The sequence below is a fragment of the Odontesthes bonariensis genome, chromosome 10, assembly GCF_027942865.1.
Source record: "Odontesthes bonariensis isolate fOdoBon6 chromosome 10, fOdoBon6.hap1, whole genome shotgun sequence".
Taxonomy (NCBI): domain Eukaryota; kingdom Metazoa; phylum Chordata; class Actinopteri; order Atheriniformes; family Atherinopsidae; genus Odontesthes; species Odontesthes bonariensis.
Genome location: NC_134515.1, coordinates 8,192,084 through 8,219,574, shown reverse-complemented (window position 1 = coordinate 8,219,574; position 27,491 = coordinate 8,192,084). Strand labels below are relative to the sequence as shown.

The 27,491-nt window shown below is 40.8% G+C and overlaps 1 protein-coding gene across 1 annotated transcript in view; it reads left to right on the top strand.

Moving 5' to 3' along the window:
• The first annotated feature begins 12,310 nt into the window (after window positions 1–12,310).
• cpne9 (copine family member IX) overlaps window positions 12,311–27,491 on the top strand; it is a 127,827-nt gene continuing 112,646 nt past the window's right edge. Inside the window, exons 1-2 of the mRNA XM_075476117.1 lie at window positions 12,311–12,681; window positions 19,490–19,530. Coding sequence (XP_075332232.1) covers window positions 12,602–12,681; window positions 19,490–19,530 — 121 coding nt within the window. The 5' untranslated portion in view covers window positions 12,311–12,601. The remainder of the gene's footprint in view (window positions 12,682–19,489; window positions 19,531–27,491) is intronic.

Below are 27,491 nucleotides of genomic sequence, written 5' to 3'. Positions count from 1 at the left end.
CCACACTAAAATCACATGCCATGACACCAAACTTCTACAGTAGTACAAATATGGTCTGTACTCACCAAACGATGCATTTGGAAGTTTGAAAATAGTCCAGGAGTTTATTATTATCAACACAAGCCTGATAGCTTTTCTGCTGCTAAAGCTGCGTCAACGTCACTTCTGGGAGCTGGGAGCTTCAAAGTAAGATGAGGGTTGATCTACTACTGTAGACAACAAAGTATATGCTATATTCTACATGTTTTTTTATGAATTTTTATGTTGTAGAATTGTGAAATTATTTTATCAATGGAGAAATTGAGCATCCCCAAATAGCTCCATGCCCCATGCTCCCCGGGCGCTTTGAATGGCTGCCCACTGCTCCAGTGTATGGCTTCTGTGACTATGTGTGAGCCTGTGCATGTGCATGTGCATGTGTGTGTCAACAGGTGCCAACCTGGATGGGTTAAAAGCAGAGGACAAATGTCGTGTGTATGTAAATCTGATCTTAATCTTAATCCTAATCTTATTGGTGGTGTGTGAACTCAAGTGTCCAACCAGGGCAAGTGAGCTGTTACACTTAGCAATTAGTTAGGGTAACAGCCCCTAGAAATGTATTATTAGATGAAAAAATTTGACCGAAGAAATTGAGGCATTTCAAACAAGAACTGCAAATGTGAACCTTGTGGTCGTGTGGCCAAAGAATCCATCCTCTGGGAGCATGAATATTAATGCTAACACCACGACTAGATGGTGAGATTTGCTCACTGTTGACAGTAGAGGAGGAAGTCAGAAGGATTCTGATTGCTTGTGAGGGGACAATAAGGCTAATTCCTTCAGTAATCAATGTACATATCAAATATATATAAAAAAAGTTTGAGATGAATCTTCTAACAGCTTTAGTGATCATGCAATAGTTATAATACTGCAGTAGGATGGATTAATACGACCAAAGATCCTCACAAGAAAAGCAGAAAAGTGTTCGCTTCCTGTGCTCTTTATTCAGCATTGTTGTTTCCTTCAGGGCCAGATGTTGACCTTGATGTTGAAGGCTTCAAACTCCGTCCTTTAAAAGCTCTGTTACTCACTCAGGGGAGAAGCACATCTGCCCTCAAGCTAGCATATTCGTGCAAAACTAGACCGGTCTGTGAGAGGGTGGACAGAATGTTTTCGGAGGAGGGAACAGACAAAGACTGTCGCGGATGATGATTATGAATTTGGTCTTCCCGGAAGTCGTTCGTGTTTTAGTCACAATGAGCTGAAGTAAAACCTTCTTGGACGAACACGGGGAAACAAAAGTGCTCATGTTTCTGCATGCGTGATAATTGCCATCCTGTGGGAGTGTGATTAATAATGCGCACGGTTCAGTCTTTCTGACACATCTTCTGGCCACGCTGCAGCTTTCAACATACATTGCACATCTGGATGCTGTCTAAACAAACATGTATTTTTTTCGCCCTCTCCTTCCGCGGCTCTCTGACTCTCTTTCTTCATCCCGTGGCCTGCCGTCATCCGTCAGCAGCAGCAGGGGACTTGACAAGCTGCTTGTGCTTGTCTTCTGTGCGAGCATGTGAATTTCTCGTGTGCGTGCTAAATTTGGCAGTGAGAGCAAAAGGTGCCGTGCAGCTGCTGAAGTGAGGACACGTCGGTGGGAGAGAAGAGACTCGTGCACAGCCAGGAAGCGCCTCTTGAGGAACGAGGATGGTTTTTTTTTAAAGAGAATTTTTCCACGTGGACGCATTTATGTTATTTTTTTAAAAATAGTCTAGAGATGAAGGCACCGGTTGGTTTGAAGACAACGTGATGCCGGCCTCGTGCTTCTGTTAAACAGCAGCTCCATTTGTCATAATGTCTGAATTATGCATTACACATTTTAACACGAGTTTAACACAAAGCACTTCCAAGCATGTTTCCATGTCACTGCACAGAGCAAAAATAGTTCTTCTCGTGATCTTGTGTTGGGCTGCCATCTGTTGCATTAAGAGTGAATTGCAAGTGTGATAGCCAGTAAAAGTCCGGGGGATGAGGCTGGAAATATGAAATTCTACAAGCCAATCAGCTGGTATGATAGGATAGACAGGGTTGGGAAGGTAATGGAGTGAAAAAGTTTCAGAAATATGCAGGAACATTCAGGAGATTGAGCTCTCTTCCAACTGCATTCTGCATCCTCTCGATTTTAGATTTTGCTTTTCTCAGCCAAGTAAAATCCTTAAAAGTCATGTATGTCCTCCCTTTTTTTACATATAAACTGGGATGTTACGTTCAGCACAAGCATTCAAAATGGATGCCAAATGATACCTTTGCCTTTACAAAGCAGCTGTGCTAAAAGAGACTTTGACCAGAGAGGGTTTGTTTTCCAGTTTTTGTTTTATTTGGGAATATTTTTTTTATTTTTTATTACATCCGGATTCATTTAGTGTCCTTTATTCTTTTTCCTCCACACCTGTTTCTCTCTCTATTCTGCTTATTATTCTACCGTTTGTGCCACTTTCACATTCTCGTCAAGTAGCCTACAGAGACTGCAGTAGATTACAGGCTCACTGCCGTCAAGTATTCTGACATAAATGGAAAGAAAATTGGGGTTAAGTGGAGATATAGAAGTTTGTTTCCCTCTTGTGAAAACACTTTACACCGATCGATGACCCAAGAAGGTCTGACACGGCTGCTCCTAAGAGCTCTGAATGCAGTTGGACTGTGTTGAAAGTGTTTCATCTTAACTTTATATTGGTCCTAAAAGGAAATAAAGACATTTATATTTTTGAACCATGGGCTACCAAGGTTTAATCCGGCCATGGTTTTATTGTATAGGCACGCACCAAAAAAATCCAGCTGAAATGTTTAAAACAAGATTCTTTGTCCTCTAACATAATGAGAAGTTTCATCTTCTGGTTTACAGAAGTACTAAATTAACTAAATGTAGCCTAAATGTTTAACCCTTTGTGGGTGTCATCTGCTCAGAAAGAATCATGGAGCTGGTCTGGGTTGTGGTAACTGACTTAATCTGCATCTGTCTGTATTTATGACGTTAGCATTTTCAGTTAGCTAGCTAGCCAAGGAATTTACAATTGCTAATAAAACATGTTAAAAACGGGAAAGTTACGAAACGGTATCATGGCAGAATCAATACAACATAAACCGAGTTAAAATAAATAAAGCCAGACAAACTTTTATGTGTTTTATTGTAAATTAACATAGTTTTTGTCCACAGACAAATTTAGGGACGTTAGCTCAACAGTAGAGCCTCGTTGCGTTGAGGATTACCCATAATCCTTTGCCCTAAGGTGGTGCAGGTACATTTATACACCAGCAGGTGGTGCAGTTTTACCATTAAGCAGAACCATTTCAACTCTGTTACTTAAAGGGATAGTTCGCCTCTTTTGACATGAAGCTGTATGACATCCCATATTAGCAATATCATTTATGAACATCTTCTTACCCCCTGCTGCGTCCTGTGAGCCGAGTTCCAGCCTCGTTTTGGAGTTGACGAAGGTAGTCCGGCTAGTTGGCTGGGGACACAAAAATAAAGCGTCTTGCTTCTCAAAACAATATGGGTTCAAAAGAGTGATACATTTGCATCACAAAATCGTTGTCCAGGAAAAAGTCAGACCTCACATCGCTTGGCGCTATTTTTGCCTCCCTTGATATCAATGCATCCAATGTAAACTGTGCAGACCGAGCAGTAAACACCGTAACATGTGCGGCTATCGCTAGGTGGCTGGACGCATTGATCATGTGATTAATTAGATTAAACATTTTAATCGTTGCCCAGCCCTAAAATATATATTAGTGTGTGTATATATATTTACAATTAATTCATTAATTTTGACAGCCCTTGTATATTCATGTGTATATATATATATCCATCCCTGTGATGACCACAGTTAACCATCTTCTGATGGCTGCTTCCAGCAGGATAATGCATCATGTCACAAAGCTCATATCATATCAAACTGGTTTCTTGAACATGACAGTGAGTTCCCTGTACTCCAGTGGCCTCCACAGTCACCAGATCTCAGTCCAACAGAGCACCTTTGGGATGTGGTGGAACGGGAGATTGGCATCATAGATGTGCAGCCAACAAATCTGCAATTTTGCTCCATATGTCAATATGGAGCAAAATCTCTGAGGAATGTTTCCAACACCTTGTTGAAAGGATGCCACGAAGAATTAAAGCAGTTCTGAAGGCAAAAGGGGTCCAACCTTTTACTAGCAGGTGTACCTGATAAATATGATTTTACCTCTTATACGGCAAACAAACTGTCTTTTTCAGTTGTGTGGCTTCAATAGTACACCCACGTCTAACATACTACGAAACATGTTGCTGTAATAAATAACCACACACAGAGTTACTGGGCTTTTATGACACGTGTCACACATGTTAAACAGTGTTGGCCACCAGATGTCACTGTGCTTCATGTGTTTGAGGCCATCTGGCACTAATAAAAAGGAAGCCCCACGCAGAACCTCCAATATTCACTGCCACGCACAGCTTTGCAGATGCACATTTACATGTATTACCTGCCATTTCTAAGCAGTGTCAAGTATATGTGGAAACAGCTGAAATGTACTCGTTAGTGTTTGTGCTGCTGTTGAATTTAGTTTTGCCACATTGAAGGTCTGAAGTAAAAGTGGACAGAGAGTCTCTTTGTGATGGAGTGAAGCTGGAAGTTAAAAATCCGAACCGTCCCGTGGATTCATCGTCTGTTTTCTCATCTATTCGTCCGTGTTCTCTATAGTTTTTAAACCTTTGTCATGTTTGTGGAGAAAATGGTTTAAGCCGGTTTTTAACCAGTTTACAGAAGACCCGTGCACACTGTAAAAAGTAGGTTTTCCACATTTGTTTCATTATGATTGATTTCAGTAAAACAAAAAAATGTTTAATGAGTCCAGTTTAATAACTAAGGCAAAATGCATTTATGACTCTTATTGACCAACTTTTAAAGATTTCAGTCTAAAATAATCATCTTAAATATTTCCACTGCATTGACAAGTGGACACGATTGACTGTGTTAAATTATAGTCAAAGATGATTATTTCTAAGCTTTAAAGGCATAGTTTGCCTCTTTTGACATGAAGCTGCATGACATCCCATACTAGCAATATTATTTAAGAACATTTTCTTACCCCCCGCTGCGTGCTGGGAGCAGAGTTCCAGCCTCGCTTTGGCGTTTTGAAGTATGCTAGTTTGCTGGGGTCACAAAAATAAAGCGTCTTGCTTCTCAAAACAATATGCGTTCAAAAGAGTAATACATTTGCATCACAAAATCGTCCCTCCAGAAACAGTCAGACCTCACAATCGCTTGGCGCTATTTTCTCTCCCTTCGTATCACTGCGTGCTGTGCAGACCATTTGTGAGGTCTGACTTTTTCTGGATGAATGATTTTGTGATGCAAGTGTATTACTCTTTTGAACGCATATTGTTTTGAGAAGCAAAACGCTTTATTTTTTAAACCCCAGCCAACTAGCCGGACTACCTTCGTCAACGCCAAAATGAGGCTGGAACTCTGCTCACAGGACGCAGCAGGGGGGTAAGTCAATGTTCATAAATGATATTGCTAATATGGGATGTCATACAGCTTCATGTCAAAAGAGGCGAACTATCCCTTTAAGTGAAGAACTGTTGATGATAGAAAGTACAACTTACTAAGTTTGATAAGGTAATGCAATCAAAGGAATATTTTCTAAGTAATCCCTGTCAATGGCTGCAGCTCGGACTCACTGACACACGAGACATCATCATGATTTCTGGAGATCACATTCAGCCCAGTAAAAAAAAAAGTTTGCATGTATATTTCTAATTATAGCCCCAAACTTAACCTAGTTTCTTAAAAACATTTGCTCAGATGCGGCTCCAGCATGTTAATTAACTGGTGCAGTCGAACTGGGATCCTCTCTGGTCATTGACTCCTGTGCTTCTGTACAAGAATTTTATAACAGTTTCAAAATGTCACAGTTGTGAACACAAATGATGACTCTGATGTGACGTATTCTTTTGTTGTGTCTTTATTTAGAGATGAATTGCTTATATCGAACCCTGTGGAGATTTTTTTCTATGTTTCGGCTGAGCTGCAGTGTCGCACGATGGACACCGGATGGAAACATTTCAAAGCTAATGTGCACAGACTTCCAGTTCGAGCCGCTCACACCGTAGCTGTGTCACTGCTATTTTTGCAACAGAAATGAAAGCTAATCTCTAAAGCATATTTTCCAATAAGCTTAAAATAAACAGTGAGAGCGGCTGCCTGTGAGGGACTTTTATCTCACGCTTCCTGTTTTAGATGAAGAACGATATTTGGACAAATTAACCCAGACCAACAGGCACAGAAGCAACCTTTTAATCACCAATTTGCTATCCTTTATTCATCTCTATTTTTTACCCTTTTCCTATGGTTTCCTGAACATCCAGTATGGGGAACTGCTGTCCCACTTGTCTCCATATGGATGGTCCAGATGATCACAGACTGCATGCTGGCAGTGACTCTGGGACTCTGGGGCATCCGGAAACAAGCCTTGCAAATCTAATATGCGGTCACATCATCAAAGGCGTTTCAAAGCTGGGATTTGTGCTTGAAATATTGAAATATGACACTGTGCAAGGTAGATTCAGCCGAGCTGAAGCTGAGGTCCATTCACTCAGAGGAGAGCTGTCATAACTCCTGGATGTGCACTATTTTTTGCATTCAGTTTTTTGAAGTATGAACCTCCCAAACTCCTCTTAGATGAGTCACACAGTCGTTCCTTATGCGACAATCAGCATGTGCTTGTGACATCTTTTTTACTAGGTAGATACATTAGCTGGAAACATGATGCATCTAATTTAGCATCCTCAGACACTCTTATCCGATATCTTAATCAGAGAGAATTTGGCTGAAACATAATAGCTTGTGATTTGGAAGAAATCTAAGCGTGGTCTGCAAAGAACTGCAGGAAATTGGATGATTTGAATTGCCACAAGGATTGAAAATAACAGCAAAAGGTACAAAATGACGGACCTTTTAAGAGAAGGAAAATAGATTGCAATGTTCAGTGCAGTTTGTATCCTGTACATTTTACTTAAAAAAGTGGAGAAACGCACATAAGTCCATATCGTATGTAAGAGAGTTCTAAGGAACAAGATGATTAAATTCAGCAAATAAATTTGTTAAAGAAGCCATAGTTGCCTTTTTTTAAGGGTACTTCCTCTGTATCTTTTGCTGAAGATTTTAAACCTGTATCAGTTGTGGAGAATTAAATAAAACAAATGTGAGTAGGGAAACATGTGAATGTACTGTAACCCAAAAACAGTATTTAGGTTCAGTACTGTGTGTCAGTGAGGAGCTGAAGACGTGTTTGTTTTACTACTAAAACTGGAGGAAATTAAATGGATTTAACCTCCATATTAACTTCACAATAAGACTTCTTATAGCTTTAACACTTAACCTTAAAGGATAATTCCACTTATTGGAACCTGTGTCTTTTGTTGCTGTTGGTGTGAAACTAACTTTGCGTTCTCCATTTCCACTGAACAGATTCAGGGAAATGCTAAAAAATTTTTTTTTTTTACGCTTTCTTTTTCACTTTAACATACCTAAAGCTTGGGATATTAGACGGTAAGCTGTTGGGTTCATGCTGGAGACTTGAGTTAGTGTATCTGCCTGTTTCCTCTGAGAAAACTGGATCAAAGATCGATAAGAAAATTAAGAAAGACACAGATCGGCATTAGTATCAAAACGTTCAAAACGGGTCACTCCTGCCTGCATTCAAAATTTGAAAGCCCTGTAACGTAAAACATCCAGTTCCTGTTGGTTGTAAGAATGTTAGTGACATACTGTATGGAATATTTCCATCTGATATTAACATTTAGTCGACGAGGACTGTAAGAGTGAGGCAGGTTCAGAGGCAGGCTCAGAGGCAGGATCAGAGGCAGGATCAGAGGCTCCCACATACCTGTAGCTCCCCCTTTCATCGAGGCAGGGAAAAGAAAAACGACAGAGGCCAAAATAGATCAAATGTTGGTGCATTCTTGAAATTGAAGTGTTACTGCAACCAAAGCCATTTGTACTATATTTGTACTACATATAACCGGATGAGACTCGATAATGGAACCTGAATTGCTAAATTCTTAATAATTCCCATCCCTACTGAACATTCCACGTTTTGGTAGCATTTTAAAGAAAATAATTCTGCAGAAAAAAATGTTTAACATGGTTAAATGTAACAGTTAAATTATCTAAGGATTGGTGTCTTAAAAAAAAAAAAAAAAAAATCAAAGCTTTCTTATTCATGTTATTTGTTATATTTACAACAGCAAAGTACTGATAAATATCATTGCAAGGTGTCAGATTAGTGTTTTTAATCAATTCATCCATTATAAATGAAAAAATAGCGATCCAAAGATCATAAATTATTCTTTGGTTCTTCTTCAAACATAGTTTTTTGGTTTGATTTGACACTGCAGGAACTGGGCTCCCAGCCAAAGACCGGTACTGGGCTGCAAAGCGTTTGGGCCAAAATCCCAGAAAAATAACCATATAACACACAAAAATTGAGCTGCGATGACAATGATGCATTTTACTGTTGCTCACCAACAGCAGATGAGTACTATATTTGTACTATATTTGTACTATATATAACTGGATGAGAATTGATAATGGAACCGGAATTGCTAAATTCTTAACAATTCCCATCCATCCCTAATCTCAACGTGGAAACACTCTGAGTCTCATTCCCCTCCTGCCACCTGTCGGCAGGTAGGTTAGAGGCCATCTTCTGGGGTTGTTTTTATGACGTATTCAGTTGGAAGACTTGTTGTGATGAAGTGGTTGATGGATTCATTCTCACTAATGCAGAAGTTTATTCAACAAGTAGTAGATTCCACAGTTTCCATTTAGGTTTATATCAGATTCTGAAGCCAGTGATCAAGTAAAGACGAAGGCACAACCCGAGAGATTTAAGTGATCTTCTCGTGGTCTATCGCAGCTAAAATGTCAACCAGTTGCAATCAGTCCCTTATTGGAGATGTGTTTAAGACTTTTTCTTTTGTCAAACAGGAGCTAAACGTTCAGAATTATCACTCATTACTACCTTTCTTCAAAAAAAAGTGCTGAAGAAAATAGGGGAAAATGGATTTTCTCTCAGTTTACGTCATAAACCTGCTTTCCACTGAACAATGAAATGGAAACTAAACAGGATTTCTCCTCCTCGGATAATTAGCTGCCACTCCACAGACATACACACACGATTTCACATCCTGTTTTGGATCATCCAGAGACAGGAGTGGAAATTGGGTAAATAACTAGACTTTCTCCTGCGTCCGCTCGCTGTCCCCTTCATCCCACTTCCATTTCCTACCTTCCTTCCTCTCCATCTCTGCCCCGGTCTCCATTTTCTCTCAATGCTGCTTTCTTCGGCCCATGAAAAATTTCAATTTCTGCCTGATCAGCTGCAAAATTGAGTGGATCTGCAGACACACGTGCAGACAGAGAAAGACCCGACACACACAGGCAAGGACATACAGCTGTGAGTAATGTCTATTTGTCATTACTGGTGAACGATGAGGCCAGGGGAGCCCTGATATAGTCACGCTCACTCTTCATTAGCCCTGAACCAACCACAGAGCCATCGAAGAATGTATTTTAGACAATGATGTAACCTTATTTTTGCAGGAGATTGAGCTTCCTGTGACTCTTTGGTGTCTTTGTCCAAAACTATTCATGTTTCTCTTGTGTCTTCTTTGTCTTCTCTCCCTTCTCTCCTAAATATTTTGACACCGTCCCCCTTTTGTCTGATTGTCAAAGACCTTTGGGGCTTTGCTTACCAGAAAAAAAAACAACATTTGAAAACGCAGCTTTGTTTTGCAGATGATGAGATGAAGCGGTTGAATCTGCCGTCCTGTTGCTGACAGGACGGCAGATTAATGGAAAATTACTGTCCATGAGTGTGTGAGCCTGACTGCTTGATTACCTGTTCCAGTGAATAAATACAGTTATATGATGTAACCTTCGCTTCTTGTAGAGCTGGGTGCAGTCCACCGTGTTAAAAACAAATCTTAATCTGAGCCCTGTCCATGCTCAGCCGTACACATGGATTTATAGTTATAGTGAAGAGGCTGGGAAAGACACCATTAGAAGCCATCAAAAATGTCAAGAGACAATGGAGGTAATGCTACAGAACCTAATGAATGAATAAGACTCCATATTTTCATATAAAGCTGCTGAACACGAGACAAAAACAAGTATAAAATGCTCTGATTTACCGTATTAAGGTTTACTTTTTCTGAAGGATTATAATTGGCTGTATATGTGAAATCTAAACACATCATAGTTATTGCAAATAACTAGAGGTCATGCCTGCTGCTCCTCCTCCACTCACCAGGATACTGATCACTGGTTCTGACACTACAATTCCCAGGATTCCTCTGTTCATGTCATCTTTGACTCTGCACCTGTGTCATTACCCTCATGTGTTGCACCTGTCATCCCTCCACTTATTCCCACTGTTCACCCATCTTCCTTGTGTGGTCTTGTTATGTGACGTCTCAAGTCTTTGCCATGAGAATAAACCCTTTGAAGAACGCTAGCGTTTGTGTCCAGCAAGTGTTGTTTCAGTCTGACACGAGAGCTCTGCTGAAAAGCGGCAACCATCCAAAGCTTTGCGAGAGTTACAAAAACTGACTGACCACTTTAGAAGATCTTCTTTCCAAGTGAGTCTAAAACAGGATCGAGGAGGTTTTGATTATATTCTGGATACGGCGTTAACGCGGAGCATTAAAAATCTGGTTATTTCTATCCCCATCCATGTGTTCTCTTAAGTATTTGGGTTTCTGATCCCGTGTACACAGGTGTGTGTAATGTCTCAGCATCTCATCAACGAAGATTTTTCTTTGAGCAGAAAATGCTTGGAAACTTGGATAATATGCTACAGAGTTCTGGTGTCGGTCAGAGTAGAAATCCAGGTCTCTCTAAACCAAGATTGTGGCCGTTTCCAGGTTTTTTTTTTAAAGTAGGAGAAGACATTAAGCAAAAATTCGACATGAATGATGAAATTGACCAATTTTTATGGTCAAAACCATGTAGATTTACAAGGTCAAATGGGAGTGTAGTGAAGGAATTTGATTGTATCAAAGCCTGATGAAAGAAACTGCTCTTAAGTCTCCTCAATGCTTGAACAGGAAACGACTGGTCTTCCTTTCTTAGGCCTTGAAGACATTTAACCTCTCAAAATTCTTCAGTTCACCTAGAATCTTGTGACGAAAACATCACACATGTTGGTCAGACGGGCAACTCACTGGTGACCTAAGCATCCCACAAATGATGAAATAGAGAGCAATGCATTCAGATTTGAATCTCATTGAAATGAGCTGGCATTACATGCAAGAACATCCTAAAATATATTGCAGCGGAGGGAATTTAGCACGGAAGATCAGGCAGATTATTACACAATACCTGCCAGAAGTTATTTCCGCTGTAAGTGGGGGGAAAAAAGGGGGTTATTACAAGCTTGTGAGGTCACAAGTGCGATAAAATTTAGATGATAAACTCTTCCTTCTTGTTGTTTATTGGGTCCTTCTCAAAACATGACTGTACATCAGTGTCATGTTAAATCTTTAAAGCAGATTTAAAGTTGCATCGTTTTTCTCTTGCTTTTAATTCTGGTGATGCCCTTATATATTAATGGATCATCTTTTATTTGCTATTGTGGTTCTTTCTCTGTTGTGTCATCATGTTTGCATTGTGGTTTTATTAATACACCATTCACATTGTTTTTGTTCTTCTTTTTTTTTTTTTGATCAAGGTCTTTTTATTGAAGATTTTCACAATATACATAATACAAACAGTATACTGTATCTAGTCTAATCCCCAGTATCCACCCATCTTACCCACCCCACCCGCCAGAGAGACACGCAAACGAAAAAGAACAAAAAAGACAACAACAAAACAGCACAAACAAAACAAAATAAAAAAAACAAAACCAAATAAAACAGACACAGCACAAAACAACTCTATGGGGTTACATTCTCTGCTTCCATTTTTTCTACAAATGTCAAGAAAGGCTGCCCTTGGAGAGAGTATGTGATGTTTAGTTTTGTACTTCTGATTTTATTTCCTCTTTAACAGAGAGTGCATCAAATTTCGACACAAAAGGAGGAAAAATTGACATTTTTAGGTAAAACAATTAAATTTAGGTAACTAATATTCTCTATTTTTATAGATATTGGCTGTGACAAAAGCAGGTTATAGCCTTAGTAACAGGTGACTTCATGCATGTGAATAAGTGTCACACACACACACACACACGCCCACACGGTGATGGAGAAGGAGCCCCACGCTGCAGCCTCTGCCTCCAGCTGGCGGCGCTCTCCTCCCTCCTCCGCGGCTCCGGACAGACACCAGCCGCGCACCGCGAGCGCAGGAGAGATGAATGAACTTTAAATCTCCCAACTTTCGCTGTGTCCCCTCAGTCTCTCAGCCCGTCGGTCTCTCCCTCTCTCCTTCCTCCTTCCCTCTGCTCCACCGGTGAAAAACTCCGCGGAAGACCATGGATCTACAGCCACCGCGACCCGACTGTGAATGAGCGCGTCTTTTTATCGCTCCTTTCTTTCTTCTTTCTTCGCGGATGCTCATCAGCGTCGTGAGGAGAGATGATGGCATCAATAGGGGAATTCGACCCTCTCAATACCAGAGTCCCTGCAACTAAAATAGAAGTTACCGTGTCGTGCAGGTAAGGTCAAACTCCCAGATACTCTTTTCTTTTTTTTTTTTTTTTAGTTTGAAAGTCTTTAATTTCACCCACTTGACGAAAATTAAAGGACTTGCTGATATGAAATGCTGATTAATAAGCAAACAGCAGCGAATCCATGACAAGTTAAGCAGATGTCTGTCATGAATATTCTATCTATCTATCGATCTATCTATCTATCTATCTATCTATCTATCTATCTATCTATCTATCTATCTATCTATCTATCTCCTTTATTTTGGCATGAAGTCTGGCCAGTGGCCAAGTGGATTCCCACTGCTAACCACAGCATGCATAGCTGATCCCTACAGCACATAAATACAGTGGTGATATCCAGTAAATGTATTGATGATTTTAGATTTCCAATTCTTCGACTAAAAGACGCTATAATGCACCTGGATTGGCTGTTTGGTGGCTGCCTGAGTGACCGACCGACCGAGCAGTTCAACTCAGCAGGGTTTTTCCAGACTGTCAGGCTGCCTGCCTGGCGGTGCGCTGACTGTCTTTCCGATCCACTCCTGAATAATGGATAGCTGTTGCTCCTGTGGAGATCCTCCTGAGATCTGCCCGACTTGAAGTGGCCAGACACCTGAGTTTTTGACAGTCCGGGCCTGCGAGCGCACTGTGGGTTTAGATGGTGACGTAGCCCCACGAAAAAAAGAAAGCACTCCGTGTTTCAGGTGTTGTGACAATCATTTGGGTCTTAGCAAGTCTTGAAATGATGTAAATACAACTGCACATGATGTATTACAGTGTGTCATCATTATGTATTTATCAGAAACTAGGCCAGAAGCTGACAGAAGCTCAGTGATTCAGTAAAACCACCTCGCAGAAATAACCTGAATTAACTGGATGTTATCAGTCTCTCACGTTCCTGTGGACAGATTTTTGGCCACTTTCATTTAGGTCTGTGGTCATTAGTTTATGCACAGCTCTTTGAGGTCAGGAAATGAACTGGACCATGGTTCTTTTCTTTTTCAGACATTCTGTTGTAGATCTGCTGCTGTGTTTGGGATCATTGTCCTGTTGATGAGCCAGTTTCAGCCCAGCTTTAGCTGTCTGACGGCTCACATTTGACCCAGAAAACTTTGGTATCCAGAGGAGTTCATGGTGGACTCGATGGCTGTAAGGTGTCCATGGTCCTGTCTAGCCTGGCTGACGCGTCCACATCTCGATGAGATGGTGGTCTGGGAACTAGGTGTGCATTTTCTCGTATTTGAGGCGTGGTTTACGAATGCCTAGAGCCGTTTATTGGGCGCTACGAATGTCTATCAAATGGCGTCTGGTTCTTCCCATACTGCTTTGCGCGCGATTCATAGCCAATTGTATCACTTGTACCAGATGACGTATGTAGAGCGACAGAAATTAGACGAGGAAGAAGAAGAACGTTGCTCTTTTTTAACAGTAAACTTGCGTTCTAAGCTACTTAAAACACTTTCTAAGGCTGCATCGAACAATAACGTTGTGTCCGCTGCCATGTTGGATTAACACTCTACAAGCTTCGGTGTCGCGCATAGACGTCGTCATCGTCTTGCTGCCCCCACCCGTTCTGTGATTGGTTCCCAAACTCAGGCAAAAATAAGGGCGGTGGTTTCCAGGCTGCCTTTGCAGTGAGAATGAAATCGCGCGCAAAGCAGCATGGGAATTCCCAGGCTAGGTCCTGTCCACAATTAGCAACTTCTTTAAATGTTTTGTACTCATAAATAAGACATCAGTCTCTCTTTTGAACCCTTCCCAGATTGATGGGCAGCAACAACTGCTTCTCTAAGATCGTTGCTGATGTTTCCTCCTTGGCATCGTGTTAACACGCACCTGAACGCCTGCTTTTATAGAGCTGCTCACACTGGCTGATGATCAGTTAATCAACTGCATTTGATTAGCAGCACCTGGCTGCTACTTGGCTTCCTAATTCAAATGGAAGCATTAAAGATGGACTCACTTCTTCTGCATTTTGGAGGAGTTTTTGTAAATAATGACACAGCGTAATGTGGGTAGGGTTGTTGCAGTGGTAATTATAGACCCTCATGTTTACTCAGACACCCCTACATTTAGCCACATAGCCATGGACTGACTGAGTGGTCCAGCAACAAACAAACAAAACCAGCAAATAAGCGTATAACACAAAATCCTAACTTTTTTTGTAAGGACACTGAATTCAGCACAGTTACAGCTTTGTGGACAGCTAATGGACAGGGTCATGTCTGGAGCTGTCATACTGGTGAGATGCAATACTGTTATTCATTTGAGGTAAAAATGTACAGTGTGTATTATCAAACACCGATTAAATGGTATGATGACGACATCTCTTAAGGTCCCAGCCCAATTCTTTACCTTAGCTCTACCACTTAGGTCGACCTTCTGTTTTTCCAAAGGTAAATTGTGCCTTTTTTTTTTAGGGATTAAGGAGTTGTGGTCATCATGCCATCCAGATGGCTCCTGATACCCCTGATGAAAGGCTCAATGCTAATACTCCTTGATGCCTAAAAGGCGAAGGGCATCTTGCCTTTGAGAAAAAAGAGGATAGAGCTAAGTGGTAGGGCCGAGGGGAGATATTGGGATTGTGCCTAAATAAGGCCACAAAGGTTTAGAAACAGCTTTTTGTATGTTTATGTATCGTCATGCTAATTAGCCATGTGCTAATTCTTTTAACCCCCCCTCTACATATAGTGTTGTGACTGATAGCACGAGTTAAACTTAATGTTAAAATGACTAAATGTCGGTAAGCTACTGGTTATAATCTCATGATGATGTTGCTTTGTTTCAACGTTAGCTGTCTTAATTTGCTGATTGGGGAGCTTCCTAATTATCTCAGAAATTACCGACAGTTACTGTCAACTCTTGGTTGTCTGAACTTATGTGTTTCCACCACAGACTACTTGCCCAATCTTATTTACCTAAAGAAAAATGGGAAAAGTAGGATTTACACATTGTCGTGTATCTTTTGCTGCTTGATATCAGAGTGAGCAGCAAGTATGAAATCATAGACCCGAACCCGACCAGACAATTCAGCGAAAATAAATCAACTTGGGGCACACGATTGAATTTGATGGATAACAGAACTCAGAAGGGCTTCTACTGTAAGTGTGAATGCTCTTGCACTATACCTCTGTGGGTCTTAGCACAGTCTCTTCATTCCTAAACATAGCTTCAGCTGTATGACAAAAGATAAACTTAGTCACTGTTGTGTTGAGTCTGCTCAGCAGAGTTCACATGAAGTTGAAAACTGAATTTTTATTCATGATTTCAGATTTCTTCTTTGGCTATAAAGCCATATCTGCAAAGAATAAAAAGATATATATATATATTTTTGGTCGCAGACTGTTTTTGACCAGCTGGCTGCGCAGATGAGAGTGATGGAGGTCTCCCGGCGTCTCCTCCTCATTTTCTCTTACTCAGAGAAAAGTGTAATTTAAGAGGGAAGACTTTCACAGGGCACTGTTTGCAAGTCACATTCTCATTAGGAGCTGAACACTCCTAAAGGTCTGACCCTGGAAACATGCCTTTACGTTTAGAGCTCAATCTAATAAGGACGAATGTGAGAGGGAACCAAATAGATTAGCAAATAACCGCCTGGAATAACTTTCAGAGCTGGTACATATGGGCACACTCGTCATTAAAATGAAAATTCATTTATGTGCCTCCTACTGGCAAATGAATCTTATTTTTCATTTAATTCATCATTGTTTTGTCTGCAGAGACGAAAGGTCAGGCTTGCTGTGGTAAAATTAATTACTGTATGTATTTCTCCCTGCTGCATTGAATGGCAGTATTGATCAAGAAAACCCCACTAACAAGGCTCTCCTCTCAGGGGAAGCTAATCAACAATGTTGATATTTTAAAGTGTAGTTTTCAGGAAATCCTTACTATCAATGACAGGATTCAAGGTAAACACAAGAATCTTGTGCTAAAGGAAAAAAAAATGGACCAGACTCAGTGAATAATTCCCTATATAGATCAGTGAGCAGTGCTGACCAACATATCATTGGGGTCATCAGGTGGGAACCTATTTTAATTTTATTTTAAAGCAATACAATGTAACTTCTCAAAAAGCCCATTATGGAGCTCCCCCTACAGGCTTGGAGGTAATGTACGGTTACACTGTCGTAAATACAACACCCTTTCGCTTTCACGTTTGTTGACGAACCGGCGAGGAGTCAGAAGGTGCAAGCTATGTCGACAGAGAAAGTAAGAGTAATCAAATGTACCTGGGAGCGTGAGAGGGATCTATTTGTTTTAGTCCTGCCGCTCGTGTTCTTGTGCATGAAACAGCGTTTCATGCACAAGACTTAACATCGTGGACCACAAACTGTATTTGGCACCATGTTTGACTCTCCGGTTCTGACACAGCATCACAATTAAGTGCAGAGATGGGTGAATGTAGATGGACCTTAAACTGAAACCTCAAAAATTCCTGGAGAAAGTTGACCGTAGCTTTCCTCTGTGTCACACACCTTTTCATTCGACTGCACAGACTCAGGGGCACTTTACACGGAAACGAAAACGGGTTAAAAATGCAAACCCTTTTTGCGGATGCACTATATCGTTTAGATGGTAACGGTGTTTTGGGGGCATGAAAACGCAAAAAAGTGAAACCGTCCTCCAGAGTGGAATTCTTGAAAACGCTCCACTGTCTCGCCACCGTGTAAAGGATGAAAAACGCAAAACTGCGTTTCTCGTCACATAGAAAGTAGAAAGACTTGGTCTTGGTAGTGTTGCCACCTAGCCATCTGGCGTGTTTACTGCATCGATAAATATGAAACGTCACACACTTTTGCGTTTCCGTATGCACGCAGATTTTCACCCTAAAACGCTCGTCTAAATGCAGATTTAAAAGTGAAAACGAAACGCCACTTTTGCGTTTTGGTTTCAGATCGTTTCCGTGTAAAGGTAGCCTTACCTAGATATATTCTTTTTGGGCTCATGTACAGGTTTTGTGAAAGCCTGAATTGTGCTGGGAGACAGTTTTGGACATTAGCGAGCTAAATTTCTGAGCTAACGTTAGCTACTGTTGCACATCAGGGGCGGTGTAAGTGATTGGATTAGAGGCACTGAGCCAGGGCACTGTGGAAAAAGTGGCTTTTTTCATAGAAATCACTTTGTAAGGCATCTGAGAAAGTCCTACTCATATTATGGTTACCGGTAAGTAATATGAGTATAAGTAAGAGTAATGGGTATGCCACTTATTTATGCCTCCTCAGTATTTATGTATGATTAGAGTGGTATCCATTCAATATATTTTTAAACAGGGCATTAAATGCAGCTGTTTTTTCAGTGCACAAACGGTGTTGGTGTTGTGAGGCCGGCTCCAGAAAAAGAGTAGCAAACATGACCTCTGAGTGGGTCAAACCTCTTGTAAAAGGCAGTGAGGGTTGACATGAAATAAGCTGAAAGACTTTAATTGGACGCCTGGGGTATGGTTTAATAGTACGAAAAAAATATTCCCCTATTGTTTTTTTCCTTTGTACCTCCTTTGAAAATGCCACGGGGTTAAGAAAAAATGGTTGGAAACATCAGACTGCGTTCCAGCTGGGATATGGGCAGTCCTGAATCTACAGCCGTTCAAAAAGTGTATTCCACAAAAACCCAGAAGTCCTGCACCTAATATATCATATTATATATATATATATATATATATATATATATATATATTTTAGTGGTGGACATAGATTAATTTTTTTAATCTAGATTAATCTCACTGAAATCTTGAAATTAATCTAGATTAAAATGGCTCATTCAGAATATGCGTGCTACCCAAGTAATGACTAAAAATCAGTCTTTGAGATAGGGTTTCTTAATACAGGGGGTGCATTAAACCAGGGGCTCATTTCCTGTTTCCAAAACCCATCACTGATTGCTTGACAAAGCTGTTCTACTTTGATATTTGGTGAAGAAAAAAAAACATGCTCAACAAAATGTACTTGTGTTAAACGGGTTATTCAGTTAAACATGGAAATTAGTACGGTAAGCCTTCAAGGTTGACATCAGTAGCTTTTTGTTAATCAGTCCAAGCGCTACTTTTCCTTCTTCTACCAGTCACTAACCCAGCTTATTCACATGCATGGCTCCAGTAGTTTCTCGAGCTTCGCCAGCTTCTCATATTCAGCAGTTGGGAGGGCCAGATGGTGCTGCAGTTGAGATAGCGTTGTGTGCAGTGCGTCTCTGTTGCGCCTCACGCGCTTGATCATCTCGAGGGTGGAATTCCAACGTGTTGGAACATCTTGCACGAGCGGCTCCTGAACTAGCCCAAGGGAGGTTTGCTGTACTTTCAGCTCGTCTGCGTTGGCCGGACTGTGTTTGAAATGTCCCACCATTTTACGACACTTGAACTATCCCCGACCTCCATAAACTGCCTAGCACAGGCTTCTGCAAAGTGGCGTTCTTCTGTTTTTATAACGGCAGACAAAGTACATCAGCCCACACCCGAGCTAAAATATCAAGGTAAAAGTCATCACAGTTTACTTACCTATTTTGACCCAGTTCCCAACCCAACTTTGAGAATAGATTAACAGCGATATTTTTTATATCGCCCGATAAGACTCTCAAATTATCGCAGCACGTTAACGCCGATAACGGCCCACCACTAATATATATATATATATATATATATATATATATATCATATTGATTGAATGGAAATATTACATCATTGATATTTGTAATTCAAAAAGGGAAAGAAAAAGACAAGATGAAAATGGAACATTGAAAATGTTAAACATTAATTGCATAGTCTGAAAACGATGAGGAGGGCTGATAGGATCCATTTTTACTTCCACTTTCCCTGTCTCCCCAGGAGTTTACTGGATGTGGATACATTCTCCAAGTCAGATCCTGGTATGTATGTTTTTTCTTCCATTTCTATTTTTTGCAGTTTGCATTTTAAAATGAATTAAAGATGCATCAACAGCATTTCCTTTATAAGCATACATTTTTAAAGAGGTAATATGTAATGTATCATGCTCCTCCCCCATGGCTCTTACATTAGTAAATGACCCCGAAGGTCAGAGGTTTAACTGTGGGAAACCTTGACAGATACAAAAAACAAGAATTAAAAAAAGGGGCAAACGAGAGCAATGACAAGACTTTGGAAGATATGAAATTGTGTTAGGATGGAAGAAAGGTTAGGGTGTGAGGCTGCCTGGGATGTAGCACTTTGGGCAGGACACAGATGAGTGCAGATAGAGAGAAATATGTCAGAGCTTATGTTTGGATTCTTTCTCTGATTTTGCGCTCTGGACCTGCAGATGTTAACCTGGTATCAGGTATCTGACTAAATAATTCAATTTACATCGTCACACCTAAAACAGTCAGAGTTATGACCAGAAACAAACCTCTGTTCAGGTATAGCAGTGCTGAAATCCACAGGAATGATGCTCCGCCCATTTCCCCCTCCAGGTTAGGAAACAGGATATTCATAGTTAGAATAATCCAGTTTTCTAAGCATTTAAAGATTCAGTCATCACTCAAGAACATACAACCGAGCCAGTTAAAATCATATAATCATAGTTGTAACATTGATCATGAAGGTTAATTTATGCAATTAAAAGCAAAAGCTCCACCTTAAATGTTCCTGGTAGCTGCCAGGTGTCTTTGAGTGGGAAACTGGACCCATTCATCTCATTCTCTGTTGTACATATTCGGATGGAAAGGCAGCTAAAGAGGTCCAAAGTTATGATGCTGGACAATAAAAAGTCTTAGTGGGGGCGACAGGTTCAGTCCCATCACAAGTTGATGTGATTAAATGGTTTAGCACTAATATTTACTCTGTTTTACTTGAGTTTGTTGATTTATTTATTATTTTTTCCTAGGAGCATTTGGTTGACATGGCAGGATATTTATTCATGCCTCCGTAGTTCTTTCAGTGCAGATCGTAAAGCGGTCCATCAGCGTAGGAGACGAGCTGTGTTGCAACTGATTTCTTTACAAAAACTGTTTAAACTTCTCCCTGGTTGAGCTTCCTGTCGTGGGTCTGGCTGAGGGGAGAATTGTGACTCAGATTATGGATTTAGATTCTATTCTAAAAGATTTTCCCATGGTCTTTTGGTCAAATCTCTCAAAAAGGGGGGAAATGACAGCAAGATTGAGCAAAAAGAAAGTGCAGCAGGCCAAAGAGCTGTATAAGGAAAATCCCAGGGAATGCATCTTCTCTACACCTGCCAATCCTGACTGCTCTATTAAAGGTTTTATGTGTTTATCTATTTTGCCCTTCTGACATCAAGTCCCTGTAGCTTCTGAAAAATGAGCCGAGTGAAGGGTGAAATGTTCTCAGACAAATGATGCACACAAGTCAGACAGACAGTCAGGCTTTAAATGAGTTGCACAAATCACAGCTGGAGAGCACAGCTGTACAACTTCTGGTCTTGAAGCTTGGGTGATAATGTCTGTGACTGATGACAGATGCTAAGGCTGCCCTGCGGAGCTACTGAGCTCCAACCAGTACAGACGGAGAGAAGTGGTTCATGAGCTTCTCCATCAGCCTGATGCACGCCAGCAGATGTGGAAAGCGATGCTCTGAGCTGCCTGTTGCTGTACACGTCACAGCCTGAAAGTGTCGTTTTAAACGGACCGGAGGAAAGGTGTAGGTTCAAGTTTGAAACTATTAACATGCTCAAATTCAACAGTAATAAGACAGAGCTCTCTATTGTGGCCCCCAAGGCGTTGCTCCAGAACAGAGATACTCACCATTTTTTTCACAAGAGCCACATTGGCAGAGCAAAATCAAGGGAAGAGCCACTTTTACCACAACATACTAAGTCCCCTTTTGCAAATATGCATTTCTACATATAAAACATCCCACAAAAAAAGAAACAACATTTTCAATAAAGACCATATTTGCCTTAATACTGGGATGAGCGGAAGCTGGCATGCATGTCCTTGACTTTCTTCATGTTGTATTTGTAGTTTGTTGTTGTAATCATAGTGAGACAGAGATGGACATGGTTTTTGTGCTGGTTTTTGCCCTTTTTTAATTAAAAACCGATGGTGGGGTGTGACGGACAACTAGAGGGAGAGAGCTCCAAAGGGTGGGGGCCGCCACACCGAAGGCTCCGTCCCCTAAGGTACGCTGTCTGGAGCGGGAGATGCACAGCAAACCTGTGTCAGAGGAAGGCGGGGATGAGGTGGGCTGATGGAGCCTGTCCGGGGCTTTGCTGGGAACCCCAAACAGACTCCAGTCGGGAGGCGTGGATGAGTGCCACAGAGACAGAGAGCCAGGGGCGAAGTCGGGAAATGTTTTTAAGGGGAAAAAAGCTGGACTTTTGTGATGTGATTGATTTGTGACTGAAAAGAGAGGGTTGAATCCAGGATTAACCCGAGGTTCATGAGATGGCGAGATGGAACAGCTGTCCACATATAGCAGGAGGTCTCCCAACCTCTGGAGCAGAGATACTCATGTGGCTCCTCAATCTTTAATTGGCAGCTCGCACTCGCATAGTACCTTATAACAATATGGTTACAATAACAATACATTTTTCAAATAACACACAGCGAATACTGCACAGTATTAAGTATTTTTATTAAGTTTGCGTTTTTGTAGTATTAAGTATTTTTATTAAAGGGACACTATGCAATTTCTTCCCCCATCTAGAGGTGCAATTTTATTTTGCAAAGTCGAATGAATTTGCTCTCTAGCGCCTCGCGTTTTCAAATGTGCGTTGTAACTTCTTGAACTACGGCAGGCGGCATGTATGGGGGAAATTTTGTGTCAAAAAAATGAATATAAATATGAACGAACTTATAAATGTATATATAATTAATATAAATGTAAATGTGGCTATCCACCGAATGGCTTATTACTGGCGCTAATGGTAAATAGATTTTATCTTGTAAATTATCTCACTAATAATGCATTGATTGTTACCAAACTTCTGCCGTAGTACACATAGGCGCTTAACTCACAAAACGAGGCATTAGAAAGTTTGTAAGTTTACCGGGAGTTTATTTAAAAGAACACTTTCCAGACAGCAACAGTGCTGCTAACGCTAACGCTGCGTCGACGTCACTTCCGGTAACTCCCGGAATATGACTAATTGCATTGTTTGCACACCAAAAGCTATGTCAACTTCTGTTATCTGACATGTTATCTGTCATCTGTATTTATAGTGTTATTGTATGTGTGTTATGTAATCCTTTGTACTGTGTGTCTTGATGTCTTTTTGTTTGTATGGACCTTGAGTCTGAAGCTATAGCTTCTTGAATCTTGACACATACCTATGGGGGAAATTTTGTGTCAAAAAAATTTATATAAATATGAACAAATTTATAAATGTATGTTATAATTAATATAAATATAAAAATGTGATCGAGATATATGTGAGTAAAAATGAGTATAAATATGAACAAATTTATAATGTATATATAATTAATATAAATATATATAAATGTATATAAATGTATATATAATTAATATAAATATAAAAATGTGATTGAGATATATGTGAGTAAAAATGAATATAAATATGAACGAATTTATAAATGTATATATAATTAATATAAATATAAAAATGAGAAACACAAATAAATGTATATATGTATATAAATATACATACATTTGTAAATATATTTGAGATTTTAAAATAAATATGCTTGACTTTGTGTGTGCAGTCTGGCAGTCTGCATTTGTGGATCCATTTTTTGCTCTCGTGTCCATGGCGTAATTTTGAAACACTCCTACTGTGCTGCACGATGCACAAACAAATGCATGCCGATTTGAATGTGAACAGCGGCACAGCCCTCTATTCACAGAGCATCCACCAGATGGCAGTGTGCAAGGCACAGGGCAATGGCAGTGGCCAGCAGTCCAAGACAGAGGCTTTGGACGATCAATATGGAGTCGAGCAAGTGGAACAACTGGATGGGTATGACTAGTAGTTTAATCATTTATAACTTTTCCTAAATCCATTTGGCTAGGCAGAATGAAAGGTAAAATGTAATGTAATGTATACTATAACCCGCAATTTTTTTTCTCATGCTTTGAAACCTGCAGCTTATAACATAGTGCAGCTGATGTTTATTGTGTTATATTTGTTATCTAAATGTTCAGAACATATGATCAATGACGCTAGTCATAGCAGCTCCGCTAGCATCAATAGCTATTCTGTTGTCAGAATGCTTTCTCCCACTGACCTAGAACCTGAATCGGAATCTATCAAATATTCTCTATGTTCTATCTACTCTGATTCTATCTACGTCAATTCCAGACAATTCAATTCAATTCAAATTCAAATTCAAAAATACTTTATTTATCCCAGAAGGAAATTAAATGTTGATGTAGCTCAATTAAATCAAAGAGTTATTATAGATGCTGATGGCTGTGGGCAGGAAAGATTTCCTGTAGCGGTCCGTTTTGCATCCAAACTGAAGAAGCCTTTGACTGAAGAGACTCTGTTTTCTGATAACAGTCTCATGGAGAGGATGTTCAGGGTTGTCCATAGTTCTCTTGATTTTATGCAAAATCCTTCTTTGCATTATTGTCTCCAGAGGTTCCACAGTCGTCCCCAGAACAGAACCAGCCTTCCTTATCAGGTTGTTGAGTCTTTTTAGGTCCCTGGTTCTGATGCTGCTGCCCCAACAGATGACGCTCTCAACAACAGACTTGTAGAATATCTGCAACATCTTGTTGCAAACCTTGAAGGACCTTAGCTTCCTGAAGAAGTACAGTCTGCTCTGTCCTTTCTTGTAGATGGCTTCACTGTTGTGTCTCCAGTCCAGTCTATTGTCCACATGAACATCAGGGTATTTATATTCCTCAACCACCTCCACTTCTTCTCCCATGATGGAAACAGGGTTTGATCTGACCCTGTTTCTCCTGAAATCTACAATCATCTCCTTTGTTTTGTTAACATTCAAGATGTGATGATTGTTCCCACACCATGCCACAAAGCGGTCCACAAGCTCTCTGTACTCAGCTTCTTGTCCATCTCTGATACACCCGACAACTGCAGAGTCATCTGAATATTTCTGGAGATGACAGGAGTCTGACTTGTACTGGAAGTCTGAAGTGTACAGAGTGAAAAGGAATGGTGAGAGAACAGTCCCCTGTGGTGCTCCTGTGCTGCTGATCACCTGGTTAGACACACAATTCTTCAGTCTGACAAACTGTGGTCTGTTTGTCAGGTAGTCATTAATCCAGGTGATTGTTGAGGCCTCCACCTGAGTCTTCTGGAGTTTCAGACGAAGCAGATCAGGCTGGATTGTGTTAAATGCACTGGAGAAATCAAAGAACATGATCCTCACAGTGCTGCCTGCTTTGTCCAGATGACAGTGGGTTTGTTGAAGCAGGTGTATGATAGCGTCTTCAACTCCAACTCCATGGTGATAAGCAAACTGCAGGGGGTCCTGATATGTGCTGGTTTGCTTACACAGGTGGGTCAACAGGAGTCTCTCCAGGACCTTCATGATGTGGGATGTCAGGGAAACAGGTCTGTAGTCATTGATGTCTGAAGGGTGAGTTTTCTTTGGTACCGGAACCAGACAGGATGTCTTCCACAACAGTGGTACCTTCTCTTGGGTCAAGCTAAGGTTGAAAAGGTGTTGCAGAATCCAACAGAGCTGCTCTGCACAGGCCTTCAGGACTCGGGGGGCTGACACCATCTGGACCTGCAGCCTTGTTCCGGTTCAGTCTTTCCAACTGCCTCTTCACCTGACTTCTAGAAACAGAAAAGTGGGAGGGGGAGGCAAAGGGGACAGCAGCATCTCCTGATTGGGTTGATGACAAACTAGTGGAAGCAGAAGAATCCATGACTGAGGTGGAGGTGGAGATGTTACAGGAAAGCTGTGGGTCAGAGGAGGATGGGATGTCTCTTTGGCTGGGAACAGGATGGGAGGATGGTGAGCTTGTTCCTGAACTGAACCTGTTGAAGAATGTGTTCAGCTCATTTGCTCTGTCCAGACTTCCATCCATCCGATCCTCCCTCTGCTTGAGGCCTGTGATCTTCTTCATTCCTGACCACACATCTCTGATATTGTTCCTCTGCAGTTTACTCTCAAGCTTCTTTCTATACACCTCCTTGCTTGCTAAGACCAGTCTTAATGAAGAATACCCTGGACTAATAAGTTTAATACATTTTACCTTTCATTCTGCCTAGCCAAAGGGATTTAGGAAAAGTTATAAATGATTAAATTACTAGTCATACCCATCCAGTTTTTCCACTTGTCGACTCCATATTGATCGTCCAAACCCCTCTGTCTTGGACTGCTAGGCACTGCCATTGCCCTTTGCCTTGCACACTACCATCTGGTGGATGCTCTGTGAATAGAGGGCTGTGCCGCTGTTCACATTCAAATCGGCATGCATTTGTTTGTGCATCGTGCAGCACAGTAGGAGTGTGTCAAAATTACTCCATGGACACGAGAGCAAAAAATGGATCCACAAATGCAGACTGCCAGACTGCACACACAAAGTCAAGCATATTTATTTTAAAATCTCAAATATATTTACAAATGTATGTATATTTATATACATATATACATTTATTTGTGTGTCACATTTTTAAATTTATATTAATTATATATACATTTATAAATTTGTTCATATTTATATTAATTTTTTTGACACAAAATTTCCCCCATCACAGCCTGCCGTAGTTCAAGAAGTTACAACGCACATTTGAAAACGCGAGGCGCTAGAGAGCAAATTCATTCGACTTTGCAAAATAAAATTGCACCTCTAGATGGGGGAAGAAATTACATAGTGTCCCTTTAATAAAAATACTTAATACTACAAAAACGCAAACTTAATAAAAATACTTAATACTGTGCAGTATTCGCTGTGTGTTATTTGAAAAAATGTATTGTTATTGTTACCATATTGTTATAAGCTACTATGCGAGTGCGAGCTGCCAATTAAAGATTGAGGAGCCACATGAGTATCTCTGCTCCAGAGGTTGGGAGACCTCCTGCTATATGTGGACAGCTGTTCCATCTCGCCATCTCATGAACCTCGGGTTAATCCTGGATTCAACCCTCTCTTTTCAGTCACAAATCAATCACATCACAAAAGTCCAGCTTTTTTCCCCTTAAAAACATTTCCCGACTTCGCCCCTGGCTCTCTGTCTCTGTGGCACTCATCCACGCCTCCCGACTGGAGTCTGTTTGGGGTTCCCAGCAAAGCCCCGGACAGGCTCCATCAGCCCACCTCATCCCCGCCTTCCTCTGACACAGGTTTGCTGTGCATCTCCCGCTCCAGACAGCGTACCTTAGGGGACGGAGCCTTCGGTGTGGCGGCCCCCACCCTCTGGAGCTCTCTCCCTCTAGTTGTCCGTCACACCCCACCTCTAGACGCTTTTAAATCTGCCCTCATCGCTCACCTTTTCACTGTAGCTTTTAAACAATTAGCTGTTCAGTCAACACTTGTTAAACGACCTTGGGTTCCTTGAAAGGCGCTTTATAAATTCAGATTATTATCATTATTATTTTTTACAGAAAGGCTGCTCCTCTTCTTTTGTCTCCACAGCGTAAGCGTAAGTGATGACATATATGTTCATCGTCACTATGTGATGATGTTCCCCTGCCAGGCCTTGCTCCATTACAACGTACTCTTGATGCACTCGAGAGCCATCTGACACAATGTTGTCAACAAGCCTCTCAGTTTGCTCCATCTCTCTTGATATCAATGTATCACTGTGACAGTAATGTCACACAGAGGCTCCCATAGACAAAACACTCACTCTTTCCAACCCCGAACTGTGACAGTACCATGTTCTAAACATCTGTACCAACTCATGTATTACACATTTTTAAGACTCGGCTCGGAGAGATGTCCGATATTTTCCTCTATTAGACCAGAACAGTTCAGC